The 19,523-nt window shown below is 52.5% G+C and overlaps 1 protein-coding gene across 1 annotated transcript; it reads left to right on the top strand.

The window, feature by feature from the left end:
- The first annotated feature begins 370 nt into the window (after positions 1–370).
- Positions 371–17,995, top strand: ISG20 (interferon stimulated exonuclease gene 20). The gene is made up of 4 exons (XM_043922561.1): positions 371–571; positions 867–1,118; positions 16,386–16,586; positions 17,782–17,995. The coding sequence occupies exons 2-4, from the start codon at positions 891–893 to the stop codon at positions 17,866–17,868; spliced, it is 516 nt and encodes a 171-aa protein (XP_043778496.1). The 5' UTR covers positions 371–571; positions 867–890; the 3' UTR covers positions 17,869–17,995.
- The last annotated feature ends 1,528 nt before the right edge of the window (positions 17,996–19,523 follow it).

The following is a 19,523-nucleotide window of genomic DNA, read 5'->3' on the forward strand; positions in this document are numbered from 1 at the left end:
TCCTTGCCTCTCTGCTGGGTCAGCGGTGGGGGCTAGCCCCCCTTGCGTCCCAACCTTCTCCTGCACTTCCAAGTTAATAACCTCAGTGTCCCAAGAGCCAGTTCTCCCTGCCCCCACGAATGACCTCACAGAGCATCAGATTTGGTGGTGGCTCTGGAAGTTGTGGGACTGTCCCTGGACTCCAGTCCCCAGGATGTTTATTCTCTGGGCAGAGGGTGAGAACCAAGAGACAGATGTTGCAATCTACAACATTCACATCAGCCGCGTCACCTGAGGAAGGGCGGGCTTGAGGGATTAGGTGAAGGGGCAGGGGCAAAGAAAGATGGGACACCCAGACACGGAGCTGGCCGCCAGCTTCGTCAGTCCTGACTCTGGCTACTGAGCTCCCCACAGGCCGGCAGCCCTAGGAGATGAGGCAACCCAGCCCACGTGCCCGGCCTCCGCCCCTGACTTCACTTGATAACAAACCAGAAACTGAAACAGGGTCAGGATTCCCGGCTTAAAGTCAGAGATGAGTCACTGCTAAGAGCAACTGCAGTAGCTGAGAAAGGGGCATCAGAGAGGCAGGCAGGTGAGAGCGGGGGACAGGATGGGGACTTCCAGACACTTCTCCGGGGCGGTGGCCAGGGGTGGTGGTGGGAGGGGGGCATCTTGGTCCTGAGGCTGCCTGGCAGGACCCGGGAGAGGCCGTGGGATCACCGGGTGAAGAGGCCAGTTGGGGTGGCAAGGATCCAGCTTCTTTCTGTGCCAGGTGGTGTTGTGACAAAGGGCAGGGCAGAGGGTGTAGGCTGCCTGGGAGGTGGCTGAGGACGCCTGGGGCCTCGGGCAGCCTTTCGAGTGATGGCTCTCCTGCCGCCCCCGTCCAGCACATCTGAGCGTCCCGGGGGAACATGGCAAGGAGTGCAGACGTGGTGGCCATGGACTGCGAGATGGTGGGGCTGGGGCCCTTCCGGGAGAGTGGCTTGGCTCGCTGCAGCCTCGTGGACTACCACGGCTCTGTGCTCTACGACAAGTTCATCCGGCCCGAGGGTGACATCACTGACTACAGGACCCCGGTCAGCGGAATCACAGCTCGGAACATGGAGGGGGCCACTCCGTTTGCCGTGGCCAGGCTGGAGGTAAGCGAAGGCCAGATGCCAGCCGGGTGAACACACACACCCACACATACACACTCCTTTGATGCTTCCCCTGGGTGCTGGATCTGTGACCTGTAATTCCAGCCATGTCTGACTCCCCACCACCCCTGAACCAGGGCGTGAGAAACCCATTGGTGTGGCCATCGCATCCCCAAGGATCAGACATCAGACAACCTTAGGCTCGCCTCTGGGAGCAGCCTTCATGGCATCTGGTCCACCTTGCTGGTCTCATGATGGGGACATACTGTCTGATGCTCCCTGCACACTGATTTGGGGGCTAGATTCCCCATTCTTTCCTCTATGCTGGCTGCCTCCAGGGAGCCCAGCGGGGGAAATGGGGGGTGGATGGGGCTTGGAGGCCCTCGCTGGCAGGGGACCCCTCCCTGAGCCCTGGGAGAGCTTGCTTCCAGACCCCCACAGGCCATCCACCCTTCCAGGTGGGTGGGGCGTGCCAAAGTCTCCCAGTCCTCTTGCCCTCCAACTTGCGACACCTCCAGTTTACTTTCTGTTTCTCTGAATCACTCGATGAAAAGGAAACTCAGTCCCTCTAGAAGTGGCATCAGGGTTTAGTCATTTCTGGGAAGGTGAGCTCAATCTGGGGAAGTTCATGAAGAACAACACAAAGGCACAGGGTTCACTTTAGTCCCACGCCCCACACATGTGTGTGGCTCCCTGTGCCAGAGATGAGGTCACAACAATAGCCACTGTTTTCTGAGCACTCGCTACTCACCGGATGCTCCCCGAGTTCCATCCGGGAGCTCATTCATGCCTCACAAAGCAGCCTGCCAGGAGCGTCCTCTGGAGCTGTTAGGTCAGGGCTGAGGGCCAGGTTTGGATCCTGGCTTTGCTCCTTACGTGCTAAGTGACTTTGTGCAGGTTCCTTGAACTCTCTGGACCCCATTTCCCCGATGGGCGTGATAACAGTAGCAGTCTCACAGGATTATTGTGAGGCTTGAGAGAGGGCTTGAAAAGAGTGCCTATAGAAGTATTAAAAACCCATTAACTAGGGACTTCCCTGGTGGTCCGGTGGTTAAGATTCTGTGCTTCCAGTGTAGGGGGTGCAGGTTCCCTCCCTGGTCGAGGACCAAAGATCCCACAGGCTGTATGGCACGGCCAAAAAATACAAACAGAGAACAGAATAAACCTGTTACTTGTTAGGATTCTTCCCTTGTTCCCATATTGCAGATGAGAAAACTGAGAGTCTCTTGAACTAAATGTTGGTTTGCTAGGGCTGCGGAAAGAAAGTACCACAAAGTGGTGGCTTAGACAAGAGAAATGTCTGTTCTCACAGATCCAGAGGCTAGAAGTCCCCCGTCAAGGTGTCAGAAGGCTCCTTCTGAGGGAAAACCTGACCTGTGTCTCTCTCTCAGCCTCTGATGGTGTGCTGGCCATCTGTTTATTTAGTTATTCGTTTATTTTGGGCTGCACTGGGTCTTCGTTGCGGTGCACAGGCTTCTCACTGGCTTGGAGCACAGGCTCTAGGTGCACAGGCTTCAGTAGTTGCAGCACGCTGGCTTGGAAGTTACAGTTCACGGGCTCAGTAGTTGTGGCAAAATGGCTTAGTTGCTCTGTGGCATGTGGAATCTTCCCTGACCAGAGACTGAACCCATGTCCCCTGCATTGGCAGGCAGATTCTTATCCACTGCGCCATCAGGGAAGTCCTGCTGGCCATCTTTGATGTTCCTTGGTTTAGAGAAATGTCACCCCAATCTCTGCCTTCATGTTCACACATGCATGCCTCTGTACCCAGATTTCCCCTTTTTATAAGGACACCAGTCGTATTTGTTAGGGCAGCAGTACCAGCCTTTTTGGTGTCAGGGACTGGTTTCATGGAAGACAATGCTTCCATGGATGGGGGCTGGGGGATGGTTTCAGGAGGATTCAAGCTCAGTAGGGTGTGAACCTCTGAGAATCTAACGCTGCCGCTGATCCGAGAGGAGGCAGAGCTCAGGTGGTGATGAGAGTGACAGAGAGCGGCTGTAAATACAGGGGAGGCTTCGCTCGCACCGCCTCTCACCTCCCGCTATGTGGCCTGGCTCCTAACCAGCAGTGCACTGGCAGCCGGGGACCCCTGTGTTACGGAACCAGCACACTCCGTTATGACATCCTAACAATAACACCTGCCATGACCCCATTTCCAAAAAGGTCACATTTTGAAATGGTTGGGGCTAGGGTTTCAACAAGTGGATTTGAGGGGAAACATATTGAACCCATATTACTGAGTATCTCTTACACGTTCAGAAAAATAGAATGTAGAAGGCTCAAAACTTCTAGACCTGTGTGTCCAATAGAGCATCACCTGTGACTAGTGAGCACCTGAAAAGTGGCTGGTCTGAACTGAGATGTAAATATAAAATACGCACTGGATTACAGAGACCTGAATTAAAAAAAGAAACATAAAATGCCTCAATAATGTTTAACATGGATGATATGTTAAAATGATAATATTTTGGTATGTTAGGTTAAATAAAACATATTGAAGGTAATTTAACCTATTTCTTTTAACTTTTAAAATATGGCTGCTGATGATTTAAAATTATACACATGGCTCACATTATGTTTCTTTCTATTGGACAGCACTGTTCTAGAGGAGCTAACAGGATACTAAGGAGCTCGGAGAAGGGGGCGCAGTACATCAGGGTGGTTCTAGACAGGCTGCACGAGGCTGGTGCTGTTTGCCAAAGGGGTGGGAGGATTCAGGGCCTGCAACTCAGTGTCATAGGGAGCCACTGAAGGTTCTTGAGCGAGAGCATGGCTGGATCAAAACCACTGTCAAGAAAACCTGAACTGGAGTGCTGGGGAGACTGGGCGGGAGTGAGGAAGGAGATGACGGTAGAGAGATGAGTCAGAGAGACTGAGGAGCAGTTGCAAGGATCTTAGTCATCGGCAGCATCCAGAGGATGGGGAAGAAGGAAGTGTTAGGACAGAGAACAAGAAGGGGAGGGCAACACGAAGGAGAGGTGGGGCTGTTCAGGCGCCAATGGGAGGCCCAGGGACCCTGCGTGGAGCTGCCCACACTCAGACCCCCACGGGGCAGTCAGGTGGGCCGCATGGCATCTCTTCTCCTCCTTCCCTGTCCCTCCCCACCCCAAGGTGGAAGAAAGGGCAGAAGAGTCCAGAGCGGGGGAGAGGAGGCCGCAGAGAAGTGGAATTCCCCGGACGCCCTCAGGCACTGGCCTGGGAGTCAGGACACCTTGGTCCTCATCCACACTTGGTGCTGAGATGCTTCTTTTTCTCAGCTGGAGATGATGCCAGGCCCTTCCGGTGTGTAACATGGAGTGCTGCCCAGAGTAGGCACTTAATAGCCATTCAAGAGGGCTCCCCAGGTGTCTCCAGTGGTAAAGAATCTGCCCACCAATGCAGGAGATGCAACAGACACAGGTTCAATCCCTGAGTTGGGAAGATCCCCTGGAGAAGGAAATGGCTACCCATGCCTGTATTCTTGCTTGGAAAATCCCAAGGACAGAGGAGCCTGGGGGCTATAGTCCACGGGGTCGCAGAGTTGGACACAACTGAGCGTGCGCACGTGTACACACACACACACACACACTCTCACACACACACACTCACACACACACACTCACACTCACAGCTGTACGAGGAGGGAGGCGGGGATCCAAAGACAGGGCAGATCTTTGAAACCACCCTGTGGTTCACATTTCCTGCTCTGTCACTGACTGGTTGGTGTGACGTTTGGCAAGTTATTATTGAAACTTTCTGAGCCTCTGCTGTCTCATCAGTGAAGAAGGAGCTATCATGTCCTCCCTGGCCTTGAGAACACTGGGTGTGGTGATGTGGTCTGTAGCTCTAAGCACAGTGCCTGGTTCAGGGTTGATGGTCACTCCATGTGCCCCTGGAGAGGGCAGGGCAGAAACTCAAATTTTACATCCAGTCCCCTTTCCAACTTCCCCTGAGAACCACGGGCTTAGATTCTGGTTCTCGTTTTCTGCACAAGGTAAGTTCCCTGCTCATCTCTCCTACCCGGCTGCCAGAGAAACTTCCCCAGGCCTGGCTCAGATCACAGTCCTCACTCTCATCCCCACCCCCTGGTTCAAATACCTGCAAAGGCTGCCCATTGCCTAGAGTTCCCCTATCCCAACATCCATGGTCCCCCAAACCCCACCTACCTACCTTTTCTTGCATCTCTCTCAGTTCAGCCATCACCCCTCAGTGCTTCAGTCCCATCCCATCCCCCTCCCATTCCCCATTCCTTCCCCTAGAAATACTGTCGTCCTGGCAGGCTCAGGCCAGGGGTGTCCTGTGTGATGCTCTTCCTCACTCCTCACCCTCTCCACCCCCATTCTATCCCCTTGGGAGTCTCACTCTCCTTGCTATAGCCCACACACTCAGCATGCAGGATTTCAATTCTCCCACCAGAGATCGAACCCATGCCCCCTGCAGTGGAACCACAGAGTCCTAACCCCTGGACTGTCAGGGAAGTCCCATAGACCACACACTTTAGAGGTTGCCTGGCCACACACATAGGTCTGCCTAGCTCTGCAGCTCCAGCTGTGTATTTTATCTACCCCAGGTTGGAGACTGTGCTTTGAACATAACAGGTGCCCTGAGAGTGTTTGTGGGACTGGAGTTGAATTGATTTTTGTAATACTACAGGAGTCCTGGGGCTTCCCAGGTGGCGCTAGTGGTAAAGAACCCACCTGCCAATGTAGGAGACCTAAGAGACGCAGGTTCAGTCCCTGGGTTGGGAGGAAGATTCCCTGGAGGAGGGCACGGCAACCCACTCCAGTATTCTTGCCTGGTGGGCTACAGTCCACGGGGTCACAAAGAGCTGGACACGACTGAAGTGACTTAGCATGCACAGGAGTCCTGGCAGCTGCATGGACCAGAACTGCCTCTGCCCTCGTGTTGGCCTTTGCTGTCAAGATGCGGTAATACACGCACAGTCCAGGGAGCAGAAGCAAGCACACTGTCTTTAGACTTGGCTGGATGTGGGTCCAGTCCCAGCTCTGCCACCTGATTGCCCTACGTCCCCCAGCTTGTTGCTAAACCCCTCTGTGTCCATGCTCCTCTGTGATGTAGGGCTGATGTGACAAAGTAGCACAGGTGTATCCAGCATCATGACCAGGCCCTGTTCTAAGCGCTTTCAACACACCACTACCTTTATTCCTCACCACAGCCTGGAAGGTAGTCTCATCACTCCATTTTATAGATGCGCAAACTAAGGCACAAGGCTGAGCAGACTGTCCAAGGAAGAGGAGGAACAGAGACTCAAATTCTGTCCCCGGGGCTTCCTCTGGGAAGTTCTGATCCTGTGATCAGTGTGTGGATGTGTGAATTCACTTAACTGTGAGCGCTAAGTGCCTGGTGGTGTTGTTTAGTCACCACGTCGTGTTCAACTCTTTGTGACCCCACAGACTGCAGCACACCAGGCTTCTCTGTCCCTCACCGTCTCCAGGAGTTTGCCCAAGTTCATGTCCACTGAATCGGTGATGCCATCCAACCACCTCATCCTCTGTTACCCTCTTCTCCTTCTGCCTTCAATCTTTCCCAGCATCAGGGTCTTTTCCAATCAGTCGTCTCCTCACATCAGGTGGCCAAAATATCAGAGCTTCAGCTTCAGCGTCAGTCCTTCCAGTGAATTCTCAGGGTTGAGTTCCTTTAGAATCGACTGGTTTGATCTCCTTGCTGTCCAGGAGACTCTCAAGAGTCTTCTCCGTGCCTGGTGTACGCATGGACAGTGTCAGTGCAGCATGAGAGTGAAGCTGAGGGATGAGGCAATTGCCATCATTTTCTCTTTTTTTTTCAAAAAAAAAGATATATATATATTTTAAATTTTATTTATTTATTTATTTTTGGCTGTGCTGGATATTCACTGTTGCAAGGGCTTTTCTCCAGTTGCAACGAGTGGGGTCACTCTTTAGTTGCAGTTCAGGGGGTGGGTTTTAGGGTGAATGGGCTTCAGTAGTAGCAGCTCCTGGACTCTAGAGCACAGTCTCAATAGAGGTGGTGTACAGGCTTAGTTGCTCTGCTGCCTGTGAGATCTTCCCGGATCAGGGATGGAACCTGTCTCCCCTGCACTAGCAGGCAGATTCTTCGCCGCCGAGTCACCAGGGAAGACCCTGTCATTTGTTTTCATGAATGAAGACATCGAGACACATCGACCCCACTCGTCATCCTCAGTATTTCAATCCCAAAGGCCAGGCTCGAAGAACCTGAGATGTACGGGGGGACTCACCAAAGGGCAGAAGTCTATTAGCCATTTATCAGACCCACAAGGCCAGGTGACACCTCTCAGGTGAGTCAAGGGCTCGCCAAGCCTTGGTTTCTTGAAGGCATTTTCCAAAGGCGGCTCACCAACCTGTCTCTTCCTCCCATGGGAATGGGGACTGGACCAAGCTAGCAGTGAGCCATCAACCAGGTGGTAGAAGCCAGGTGGCCTCTGAGGAGCCACTACGCCCGCTAGTCCTCCCGGGACACCCAGGAGCAATGTGGCCACAAGGCACCAAAGCTTCGAGTGGACTCCCCTCACCCTGTTCTCTTTTTTATTTTTTATAATGGTATTATATTGCTTTTTAAATTTATCTTCAATATTTATTTATTTGGCTGTGTTGGGTCATAGTTGCTGCACTCAGGATCTTTGCTCTCACATGTGGGATTTTTTTTTTTTTGTAGGGGCACACAGGCTCTAGAGCATTTGGGCTCTGTAGTGGAGATGTCTGGGCTCAGTGGTTGTGGCACATGGGCTTGGTAGCCTCACAGCATGTTGGATCTTGGTTTCCTGACTAGGGATTGAACCCATGTCCCCTGCATTGGAAGGCAGATTCTTAACTACTGAACCACCAGGGAAGTTCCGACACTGCTTTTATAATGCAAGGTAATTGCCTTGTTATCTTCTGACACCTGTAGGTCTGACTGTCATCTAACACAGTGGTTCTCAGTGCACCGTGATGCTGCCCCCAAGGGGACATTTTTAGCAACCTCAGGAGGCATTTCTGATTGTCGTAAGTGAGGCGGGGAAGGCTGTCATTAATATCCAATGGCTTGAGGCTAGAGATGGTGCTAGACATCCTACAATGCACAGAACACACACTCACACCAAAGAAGTATCGGGCCCCAAATGCTAGTAGTTCCCAGGTTGAGGACCCTGGTCTACAGAGAGCCCCATAAACCAGACTGTCAGCACAGGAGGGAACCTGTGAGGAGACTGAGGTCCAGAGAGGGGCAGTGACTTCCTAAGGACACACAGCAGGCTGGGCTACAACTCAGTGCTCAGATTCAGAGCTTTCATCTGACAGGTCAATGCTCTTTTTTAAAAAAAATATTTATTTGGCTGCACTGGCTCTGAGTGGAGACACACGAACTCTTCATTGTGGTGTGTGGACGTCTCTCCAGTTGTGACGCGCAGGCTTGGTTGCCCCTCAGCACGTGGAATCTTAGCTGCCCAAGCAGGGATGGAACCCATGTCCCCTGCATTAGAAGGCAGATTCTTAACCACTGGACCATCAGGGAAGCCCCTCAACACTCTTTTAATTCATGTTTTAATCTAATGATGATGGTCAATAACTTGTAATTCACTTAAAAAAAACCCTAAGTTTTCTATTTATTTGTTTTATTTTTGGTTGCACTGCGTCTTCGTTGCAGTGTGTGGCCTTCTCGTTGCTGTGGTTTCTCTTATTGTGGAGTGCAGGCTCGTGGCACGTGGGCTTTGTACGTGGTGCATGGGCTTAGTTTTTCCACGGCATGTGGGATCTTCCTGGAGTGAGGATTGAACCTGGGTCCCCTGCACTGGCAGGCAGATTCTTATCCACTGCAGCACCAGGAAAGTCAGTAACATACTTGTGTAAATAAATGCTATTCTACTGTTAATTGGTGTAGTGAGTAGCATCTACCCCATGACTGGGATTGGAGAATTATAATGATGCTGTTAGTTCACAAATAGAGAAACTGAACCTTGTGAGTCATCGTGGCTTAGGTGGGAAACGGAAAGGAAGCCACAGTGGCTTGTGAGCAGGGAGTGGTTTCAGCTGCACAGTGACATAACCCTTGCCTGGGTCAAGGACCCTGTTGGGGTCCCGACACCTGGCATGTCTTTCTGAGGCTCAGCCAGGTGGAGGAAGACAACTTTGTCATCCAGGTTTTCCGTGGGTTAAGCAGCCTTGTGGGAAGCAGACACAAGCTAGGGGCCAGGACACCCGAAGAGCCTGGCAGGGTTCAGGAGGAAAGAGGGGTACAGGGCCCCTCATGACAATGGCAGGAGGGGACTTCCACAAGGGCAACATTCTTCAGAGTGCCTTATAATCACCTCTCCTGGCACCCAGGCATGGACAGATGGAAAGACAGACATCAGAGCCAGCATTTCCAAACTCGTCAGATGGGAGGAATACCCTGCAACATTTGCTAATGCCCCTCCCTGGTGATGATGCTTTGGCCGGTCTGGAGTAGGGCCCCACCCTCTGGTCTTTTAACAACGGCCCCCGGTAATTTTTTGATCAGGCCCATCCGGTAAATACTTGGACTAGAGGGAAAACACAGTGGAAAGAGGATGCGGGCAGATTCCTGCACCTGGGCCTGTCATTCCCCTAATGAGTGACATGGTACACACCACCCGGCACCCCCTGTCCCTGTGGGTAAGATGCTACGACAATCTCCGCCTTATAGGGCCCATATTCCGGAATCAGAAATCTTTACTGAGGGCTGTCACCGGCTCAGCAGCGGAAATTATTAATTAATGTACTTTTTTCTGTTAGATAATATTTTATTTAAAGTTATTACATCACTGTTTTTTTTTTTTAAGTTTTTATTTTGCATTGTTTAATTCAGTTGCTCAGTCATGTCTGACTCTTTGCGACCCCATGAACTGCAGCACAACAGGCTTCCCAATCCATTACCAACTCCTGGAGCTTGCTGAAACTCATTTCCATCAAGTTGGTGATGCCATCCAGCCATCTTATCTCTTTATCCATTTAATTTTTTCTCTTCAGTCAGTTCAGTTCAGTTGCTCAGTCGTGTCCGACTCTTTGCGACCCCATGAATTGCAGCACGCCAGGCCTCCCTGTCCATCACCAACTCCTGGAGTTTACCCAAACTCATGTCCATTGAGTCGATGATGCCATCCAACCATCTCATCTTCTGTTGACCCCTTCTTCTGCCTTCAGTCTTTCCCAGCATCAGGGTCATTTCAAATGACTCAGCTCTTCGCATCAGGTGGCCAAAGTATTGGGAGTTTCAGCTTCAGCATCAGTCCTTCCAATGAATACCCAGGACTGATCTCCTTTACGATGGACTGGTTGGATCTCCTTGCAGTCCAAGAGACTCTCAAGAGTCTTCTCCAACACCACAGTTCAAAGGCATCAATTCTTCGGCGCTCAGCTTTCTTTATAGTCCAACTCTCACATCCATACATGACCACTGGAAAAACTATAGCCTTGACTAGACGGACTTTGTTGGCAAAGTAATGTCTCTGCTTTTTAATATGCTGTCTAGGTTGGTCAGAACTTTCCTTCCAAGGAGTAAGCGCCTTTTAATTTCATGGCTGCAGTCACCATCTGCAGTGATTTTGGAGCCCCCAAAAATAAAGTATGCCACTGTTTCCATTGTTTCCCCGTCTATTTGCCATGAAGTGATAGGACTGGATGTCATGATCTTAGTTTTCTGAATGTTGAGCTTTAAGCCAACTTTTTCACTCTCCTCTTTCACTTTCATCAAGAGGCTTTTTAGTTCTTCGCTTTTTGCCATAGGGTGGTGTCATCTGCATATCTGAGGTTATTGATATTTCTCCCATTAACCTTGATTCCAGCTTGTGCTTCCTGCAGCCCAGAGTTTCTCATGATGTACTCTGCTTATAAGTTAAATAAGCAGGGTGACAATAAACAGCCTTGACGTATTCCTTTTCCTATTTGGAACCAGTCTGTTGTTCCATGTCCACTTCTAACTGTTGCTTCCTGACCTGCATACAGATTTCTCAAGAGGCAGGTCAGGTGGTCTGGTATTCCCATCTCTTTCAGAATTTTCCACAGATTTTGTATTGGGGTATAGGCAATTAATGGGGCTTCCCCAGTCACTCAGTTGGTAAAGAATCCGCCTGTAATGCAGAGGACCTGGGTTTGATTCCTGGGTAGGGAAGATCTCCTGGAAGAGGGCATGGCAACGCACTCCAGTACTCTTGCCTGGAGAATCCCATGGACTGAAGTGCCTGGCAGGCTACAGTCCATAGGGTCACAAAGAGTCAGACACGACTGAGCATGCGCATAGCCAATTAACAAACAGTGCTGTGACAGTTTCAGGTGAACAATGAAGGGACTCAGCCATACATATGTGTGTATGTGCACTCAGTCCATGTGTGCACCATAGCCCTCCAGGCTCCTCTGTCTGTGGAATTTTCCAGGCAAGAATTCTGGCGTGGGTTGCCATTTCCTCATCCAGGGGGCCTTCCCAACCCAGGGATGGAACACGCATCTCTTGCGTTTCCTGCACTGGCTCGCAGATTCTTTACCACTGAGCCACCTGGGGCTAGGAAGCCCTGGCAATACATGTATCTATTCTCCTCCAAATAGACATTATTAATTTCCACTCTGAAATTAATAATGCTAATACAATCCCTAGGTTCTCAACAGATGGTAATAATAACAACTGTAATAATAGTGACAGGTTTAGGCAGGTCTGGACACACGGCATCTCAGCAGTCAACTCACCCTCTGTGTGACCTGGGCAAGCCTCTCACCCTCTCTGATCCTCAGCCCCCTCCACTATAAATTGACATTAAGAACATTCTTGTTGTGAGGTCTCATGATGAAGTGAGGAAAGTACCTGACCCAGAGCCAGGCAATGAGAACGAATGGATGAATATCCCCTTCCCCCACCCTCTCCAGTTCTTTCCAGGAACCTGAGCCTCCATCTAGTGCATTGGACACATTTGCCTCACGACCCTGATTCAGGGCAGGTCAGCAGCCAGCAGGTCACACAGCCCAGAGGCCCTGCCAGCTGGCACCTCCACACCACCCTGGATTTCCCTCTCTGCCTTGCCTCAAAAAGTCTGTGGCGCTTACCTCTCCAGGCTCTCCCTTTACAAAGAGGGAAACTGAAACCCAGAGGTGGCCCTTGACCTCCCTGAGACCACACAGCAAGTCCCAGAATCTTTGTCCTGAAGAGTTGACATCTCCCTGCTAAAGAGACAGGTCTCCTTCCTTCCCTGCTTCTTTGTCCTTCTACTTCTTGTTCACTTCATCTTTTATTTGTCTCATGATGAGTCTTATGATCCTGAATGTACCCATGCCCGCCCTCCCCCCACCCCCCCACGGGGACCCCTGGGCTCGGGAAGTGATGAATTTCCCGGGAATCTATCCTGCGATGACTTGGCCCACTTAGCCTGGGACCGGCTACTGTGGTTGACTCTGGGATGTCACAGCCCCCTCAGGGCTTTGTGTGAACTAGATCTGAGTCATCTCCTAGACAAGAAAACAGGCCCCGCTGTTCAGAAACATAAAAGACGTCAGCAAAGAAAAGCATGTGGGCCCTGGCCGCCCAGCACAGCCACATCCCCCAGCCTGGGCCGCAAGCCCTCCCCTGCATGCTGCCTGAGTCCTTTCCCTCACACGTAGGGTTCTCCTCCAGCCTCTGCTCAGAGGTTGTGTGCCCTCATTGCTCAGGGGGCCCACAGACCTCCAGCATCCCCACCACCTGTTAGAAAGGCAGAATCCCGCAGTTGAATCCAGATTTTGGTGAGGTTGACCAGCTGATCCCTAAGCCCAAGTGTGACAAGCACTGGTGTCTCTCAGGAGTGGAGCTTCTTGGAGCTCCTCATTCTTGGAGCTTTTTCTCCGGTCCCTAGGTTGGGCGGTGGTCTGTATGGAGAAAGTGTTAGTCCTCAGTTGTTATCGACTCTGTGTGATCCCATGGATTGTCTCCTCTGTCCATGGGATTCTCCCAGGCAAGAATACTGGAGTGGGTTTCCGTTCCCTTCTCCAGGGGATCTTCCCAACTCAGGGATCAAACCCAGGTCTCCTGCATTTCAGGCAGACTCTTTACCACCTGAGCCACCATTCCCAACAAAACCTCAGTAATGGAGGGGCTGATGGTAGGATGGACCCACCCTGTCCCCAGTGCTGTGACTGTGGAAAGGTCCCCTCACTTTTAAAAAAAATTTACTTATTTGGCTGCATCACATCTTAGTTGCAACACGCAGGATTTTTGTTGCATCATCCAGGATCTATCCTTGCAGAGCATGGTCTCTCTAGTTGATACACACTGGCTTATTTGCACCATAGTGTTTGAGATCTTAGCTCCCCAACCAGGGATCGAACCCACTTCCCCTGTGTTGCAAGGTGGATTGTTAACCACTGGACCACCAGGGAAGTCTCTCACCTCACTTCTGGGAGACTCGGCTTCTCTTCTGCAAAGTGGCCACAAGGGCGAGCAAGTCAAAGGTCCCACTTGATGTCTGGGGAAGCAACTAGAAGCAGAAGCAGGACACGGGAGGGTGTTAGCCACCTGGAGGTTCCTTCCTGGGCACAGAGGAAGAGACGAAGGCTGCTGAAGAGCTGTCCAAGGCAGGCCTGAGATGGCCATGAGCTGCTGCCCAGACGGCACCTGGGACAGCTTGCCCCAAGCACCCCCCGACCCCGTCCTCCCCAGGGGGCAGCCGAGGGAAGGAAAGGTGGCCCCTCTGTGTGGCCAGTGACTGAGGCTCTCTATTTGGCCACCGTGGGAGAGGAGGCAAGAATAGAAGCAAAAGGGGTGGCCTGGGCACATATGCAGGGCTGGGGCACTCTCAGGGTCGCCCCCTGCAGCTTGCCTGGGGGGCTGGCAGAGGCTGGGAGCAGGAGGCTCTTCCACATAACGTGGTGTGACCAGCAGGCACTGGAGCCGGCCTGTTGGTTTTGAGGGCTGGCCCTGCCACGAACTAACTGTGTGACTGTCCCAGTTATCAAATGATGCTTAGCAAGTCACCCCAAAACCAAGGGCTCCAGACAACGTCAATGTTTATGTCACCCACGCATCTGCAATCTGGGCAGGGCTCGGACAGGGACAGCTGGGCAGCTGAGGCACCCGGCAGGCCTGGGGTTGGATTCACGGGATGAATTCACCCACCTGTCGTGAGGCTGGGGCTCCTTGGGCACAACTCCGTAACTCAGGGTGGTCTCCCCAGCATGGTGGTTTCAGGGTGACTCAGGGATCCTGGAACACTGGCTCCATCGAGAGCTCAGACATCACACAGCCTGGCTCATATTCAAGGTGAAGGGAATCAGATGGCATGTTTTCTTTTCTTTTAAAAATTTGATTTATTTTTGGCTGAGTTGGATCTTCTTCATTCCTGCATCCCAAGTGGGCTTTCTCTAGTTGTGATGAGCAGAGGCTACTCTCTAGTTCGGTGCACGGATTTCTCCTCGTGGCTTCTCTTGTTGCAGAGCACGGGCTCTGGGCACTCAGGCTTCAGCAGTTGGGGCGCCTGGGCTTAGCTGCTCTGCAGCACGTGGGATCTTCCCAGACCAGGGATCAAACCCATGTCTGCTGCATTGGCAGGCAGATTCTTAATCGCTAGAGTACCAGGGAAGTCCTAGGCTCCATCTTTTCTGAGAGGAGTGTCAAGGAATCTGCAAATATTTTAAAATCATCAGAATCACCTTGAGTAAATTACTCCATTTCTTGATAGTTCAGTGTTTTCAACTGCAAAATTCAGTTAAACATAGCCCTCGCTCATACCTGTATTGGTTTTCTACAGCTGCTATAACAAAACCAAAGACTGCGTGGTTTAAAATAATGTAAATTTATCGTCTCACAGTTCTGTGGTTCAGAAGCCCAATGCGGGTCTCATTCTTCTGAGACTGAAGTGTCCATAGGGCTGTTTTCATTTCTGGAGCCTCCGGTGTATGTTAGCTGCTAGTCATGTCTGACTTTTTGTGACCCCATAGATTGTAGCCCACCAGGCTCCTCTGTTCACGGAATTCTCCTGGCAAGAATACTGGAGTGGGTAGCCACTCCCTTCTCCAGGGAATCTTGCCGACCCAGGGCTCGAACCCAGGTCTCCCACATTGCAGGCAGATTTGTTACCCTGTGAGCCTCCAGGGAAACCCCGGAGGAGGCTCTGGTGGAGGATTCATTTCCTTGTCTTTCCCAGCTCCTGGCTTCTTGTGTTCCTGACTCCCGGCCCCTTCCTCTACCTCCACAGCCAGAGACAGCCCATCAAGTTCTTAAGTCAGATCTCTCTGACCTTCACATATAAGGACCTTGGGATTATGCTGGGCCCCTCTGGATCATCCAAAAACTCTCCCTAAAAAAAAAAAAAAAAAACAAACACCTCTCCCTAGTTTTGCTTCTGGTTGCTCTGGGTCTTTGTTGCTGCGTTTGGGCTTTCTCTAGTTGCAGAAAGCAGGGGTTACTCTCTAGTTTTAATGCATGGGCTTCTCACTTTTGTGGCTTCTCTAGTTGCAGAGCACCGGCTCTAGGTGAGCAGGCTTCAGTAGTTGCAGAACATGGGCTTAGTTGTCCTGAGGCACATGGGATCTTAGTTCCTGGACTAGGGATCAAACCTGTGTCCTCTGCATTTGGCAGTTGAATTCTTAACCACTGGACTACCAGGCAAGTCTCAGAAACTCCCGCTCTTTTAAGGTCATCGATTAGCAACCTGAAGTTCATCTGCAACTTTAATTTTCCTTTGCCGTATAACGTGTTAACAGGTCCTGGGGATTAGGAAGTGGGCATTTCTGGGAGGTTATTATTCCACCTGCCTCAGGAGGGTTGTTGAAAGGATTAAATAACATAATGTATGTGATGAACATGAGTGAGTGCCTGGCTCATGGGACCATTGGCATTGCTATTATTCAAAGTAAACTATTAGTCGCTCAGTTGTGTTCCACTCTTTGTGACCCCACGGACTGTAGCCTGCCAGGCTCCTCTGTCCATGGGATTCTCCAGGCAAGAACAGTAGGGTGGGTTGTCATCCTCTTCTCCAGGGGATCTTCCCAACCCAGGGATCAAACCCAGTCTCCTACATTAGCAGGCAGATTCTTTACTGTCTGAACCACCAGGGAAACCCCCAAGGCAACCACCAAAGAAGCTGGGATAGGCCTTCGGGCGGAACTAAACTGTTGAAGGTGATGAGGGGCCTGCTGCAGGCTCTTTTTCTCCCTGATATATATGTCCCAAGCCCAGGGAGGGACGGTGGTTTGCTCCTGCTCACCGCAAGTCCAGGAGGCGCTGCTCCAGGCCCGCCCCCTTAATGGCACCGAGTTTGTCCCAGACCCACCTGGAAGGGCCCTGGGTGACGTGTGGGGCCCGTGTCTTCCTGGCCAGATCCTGCAGGTGCTGAAGGGCAAGCTGGTGGTGGGCCACGACCTGAAGCACGACTTCAAGGCGCTGAAGGAGAACATGAGCAACTACGCCGTCTACGACACGGCCGCCGACCGGCTGCTGTGGCGCGAGGCGGGCCTGCAGTACTGCCGGCGGGTCTCCCTGCGCGTGCTGAGCCAGCGCCTCCTCGGGCGGCGCATCCAGGTGAGGGCCGCCCCGCTACCTGGCGCGGTGGGCGTGGGGTGGGGGGCTGGCCTTCCCTGCAGGGCTCTAAAGCCCCCCAGTGCCTCCAGAGCGCATGTGTGGCCCCAGAGATGCTCTGCTCACCCCGACTCCCCCACGTGGTCCTGAGAGGCGCGGGCTTTCCCCGGAAGGAGGGCGGGCACCGCGTCCATCTGAGAGCTGACCCGGGAAGCCTGTAGGGTGAGGACGAGGGCCAGGGAAGGGAAGACAGCCCATCAAGGTGATTTAGTTTGTTTTCAGTCAGGCCATTTTCCCTGTGGGTAACTGAGGCTTCACCCTCCAGCCCACCTCTGGGGGAGGGCGTAGAGCGCAGACCTCGGGCGTCCCCAGGGAGCCGCACCGTTTACACACAGCGCCCATCAGGCCGCAGCTGATGCTACTCTCGGGGCCCTAACTCCGAGCCCCAGGCGGGGGCAGGCCTATGCTAGGAGGTCACCCCCAGGGAGGCGGGCTGGACACTAGGAGCTGTGGCCACTTGGGCTCAGTGGATGTTTAAGAAGCACCTGCTCAGGGCCAGGCTGGACCAGAGGCTGAGGACCCGGGTGAGCAAAGTCCTGCTGGTCCTTGAGAAACTCTTGGTTGAAGGGAGGGAGGCCCATGACCTGTCCATCAATGCATCTGAGCGGGGAGGGCAGGTGTCCTGAGCAGGGACGGAGGACAGGGGGCAGGCAGGAAAACAAGTCCGAGTGGAGGGTGCAGGGTGTGTCTTGGTGCAGGAGGCAGGAGAGGGGCGCCTGAGGAGGGGAGAGCCCGAGCCCCAGTCTGAGGAGTGGCGGGGGGCAGCTTGTCTGGGGAGCAGGAATGTGCAGGAGGCAGGGGATGAGCTTGAGTTTGGGCCCCTCTGCAGGGCTTATGGCACCAGGGACCCGGGACAGAGTGTCAGCTCCTGGATTCACTTAAGAGTCCTGTTCTCAACGTGCTGAGCAAGGAGCACTCTGGAAACATCTATGTCCATGTTCCCCGGGCCCTGGGCTCCCTGTGAGAACTGCTTGAAGCCAGGCCTGCTCCAGCCACCAGCTGAATCTGTTCTATCAGAGGCTTTGGAGACTCACCCCTGACCCACTTCAGCCCTGGACTCAGGGTGTGAGCAGAGAAGGCCCAAGTCCCATGGCACCTGGATTCAGCCCCCAGTCCCTTCTCTGTCCTGTGTCTGCAGGACAGCGTGCTGGGACACAACTCGGTGGAAGACGCCAAGGCAGCCATGGAGCTCTACCGCATCTCCAGGAGAATTCGAGATCAGTGAGGGCTGCACGTCTGGTGGAGTTCAGCCCCTCCCCAAGGACTAGGGGCCTTTTGTCTCTTCAGAACAAAAACTCTGTTGCTTTTGTAAAATGCATTTTTAGCAATAAAATAGCTCTATATTTTCTCTACTCCCTTGGATCCTCCTCTTTTTCTTTCTTCTCTCTGAGCCCGGTGTTGGTGGATCCCACTCAGAACTTGAGAGGGCAGCCAACATGAACTGGGATGGGGGCTCAAGTGTTCCCATCACTTAAGGGATGTCAATGTTAAGGAGTGTCAGTTTCCTTAATGTCTTGAGTCTGCGAGTCTGAGAAATCCATGTGACAATTAATACAATTAATTATCTCCACCTGCCTTTCTAGCTGCATTTATGCCCAGAAGGGGGAACTCTTTCCTGAGGATGACACCCAGCTCCAATGTTGTGCAGTAGAATCATCTGCAGAGTTGTTATTTTAATCTCTGACTGGGTCCCTCTTCAGCTTCACTGAACCAGAATCCCTGGATGTGGAGGTTGGGGTGGGGCAGGCACCTGTTAGTATTTTGACCTCCAGAGGTGATTCTGATGCGTAAGACATTCAAGTCACATAAGGTACCTTTTAATCACCCTGGTACTTGAACATCACCTAGGGGCTGCTGGGCCCCATCCCAGAGTTTATGATTCAGCAGGGCTGGGTGGGGGAAATCCAGGAATCTGCATTCCCGATAGGTACCCCCTTGATGTCTTGTGTGGATCTGGGGACCATGCTTTGAGAAGCACTTCCCGCATGAGGAGACTGTGTTGTGCAGCCAAGGATGAGCCACTGGCCTCAGGGCTGAGCACCACCAGGGGGAATATGGTCACTGGTCCAGCCTCACCCCCTCCAAGTCCCTCGTCTGCCTGTTCATGCAGAGAGGGCACAGCCCTGCTGGATGTGTCCTCAATGGCCCACTGCAGGGATGAGGGGCTCCAGGTGAGGTTAAAGCCAAGGGATTCAAATCCAGGCCCATCCGACTCCGAACGCCAGGGCTTTACATTCAGACTGTTTTACAATGGCAGCCTCCCATTTGTACCGCTGACATCTGAAAGCCTGGTTAGGGAAGGGGAGGGGGAAGTGCAGCTTGGTCTCTCTGGATTCTCCCCTACCTTGTCTCCCACGTTTTGGAGTCCAGACCTCTGCTGATTGTTAATGAACTTTGGAACATGTTGGGTGCAGCTGCTTGTCTGGCTGTGACTAGCCACCAGGTGGAGCCCTTGGACCATTTCTCTGACTTGCAGGTAGAACCAACCTGAGGGACCCTCTGGCAGGAGGTGTGAGGGGCTGGGTCTTTAACATGGATGGAGGGCAGCTCCAGGGACCCTCTAGATGCCCTCATCAGCTGCTGAACTGAGGCTCAGGGCAGCCAGGGCAGTGGTGCTGCCTGGCGTGGAAGGTGACCCCCAGGCTCCATGACTCCCAGCCCAAGAGTCCTTCCAGGGCTTCAGGCTTTCTTGAAAGAAGGTGAGCCAGGGTTCCAGAGGAAAAGCTTTCCCAAAGGAAATCTCTAACCTGATATCCTGCTTCTGACTCTGGGGCTTGGATGCCCCAGTTCAGTTCAGTTCAGTCGCTCAGTCGTGTCCGACTCTTTGAAACCCCATGAATTGCAGAACGCCAGGCCTCCCTGTCCATCACCAGCTCCCGG

The sequence above is a fragment of the Cervus elaphus genome, chromosome 13 (assembly GCF_910594005.1).
Source record: "Cervus elaphus chromosome 13, mCerEla1.1, whole genome shotgun sequence".
NCBI lineage: Eukaryota > Metazoa > Chordata > Mammalia > Artiodactyla > Cervidae > Cervus > Cervus elaphus.

Excerpts from the sequence above, each read along its gene's own strand:
- ISG20 (XM_043922561.1), top strand. The coding sequence starts at position 891 with ATGGCAAGGAGTGCAGACGTGGTGGCCATGGACTGCGAGATGGTGGGG. Across the intron at positions 1,119-16,385 it reads TTGCCGTGGCCAGGCTGGAG|ATCCTGCAGGTGCTGAAGGG; the intron begins GTAAGCGAAGGC and ends CTTCCTGGCCAG. Across the intron at positions 16,587-17,781 it reads TCCTCGGGCGGCGCATCCAG|GACAGCGTGCTGGGACACAA; the intron begins GTGAGGGCCGCC and ends CTGTGTCTGCAG.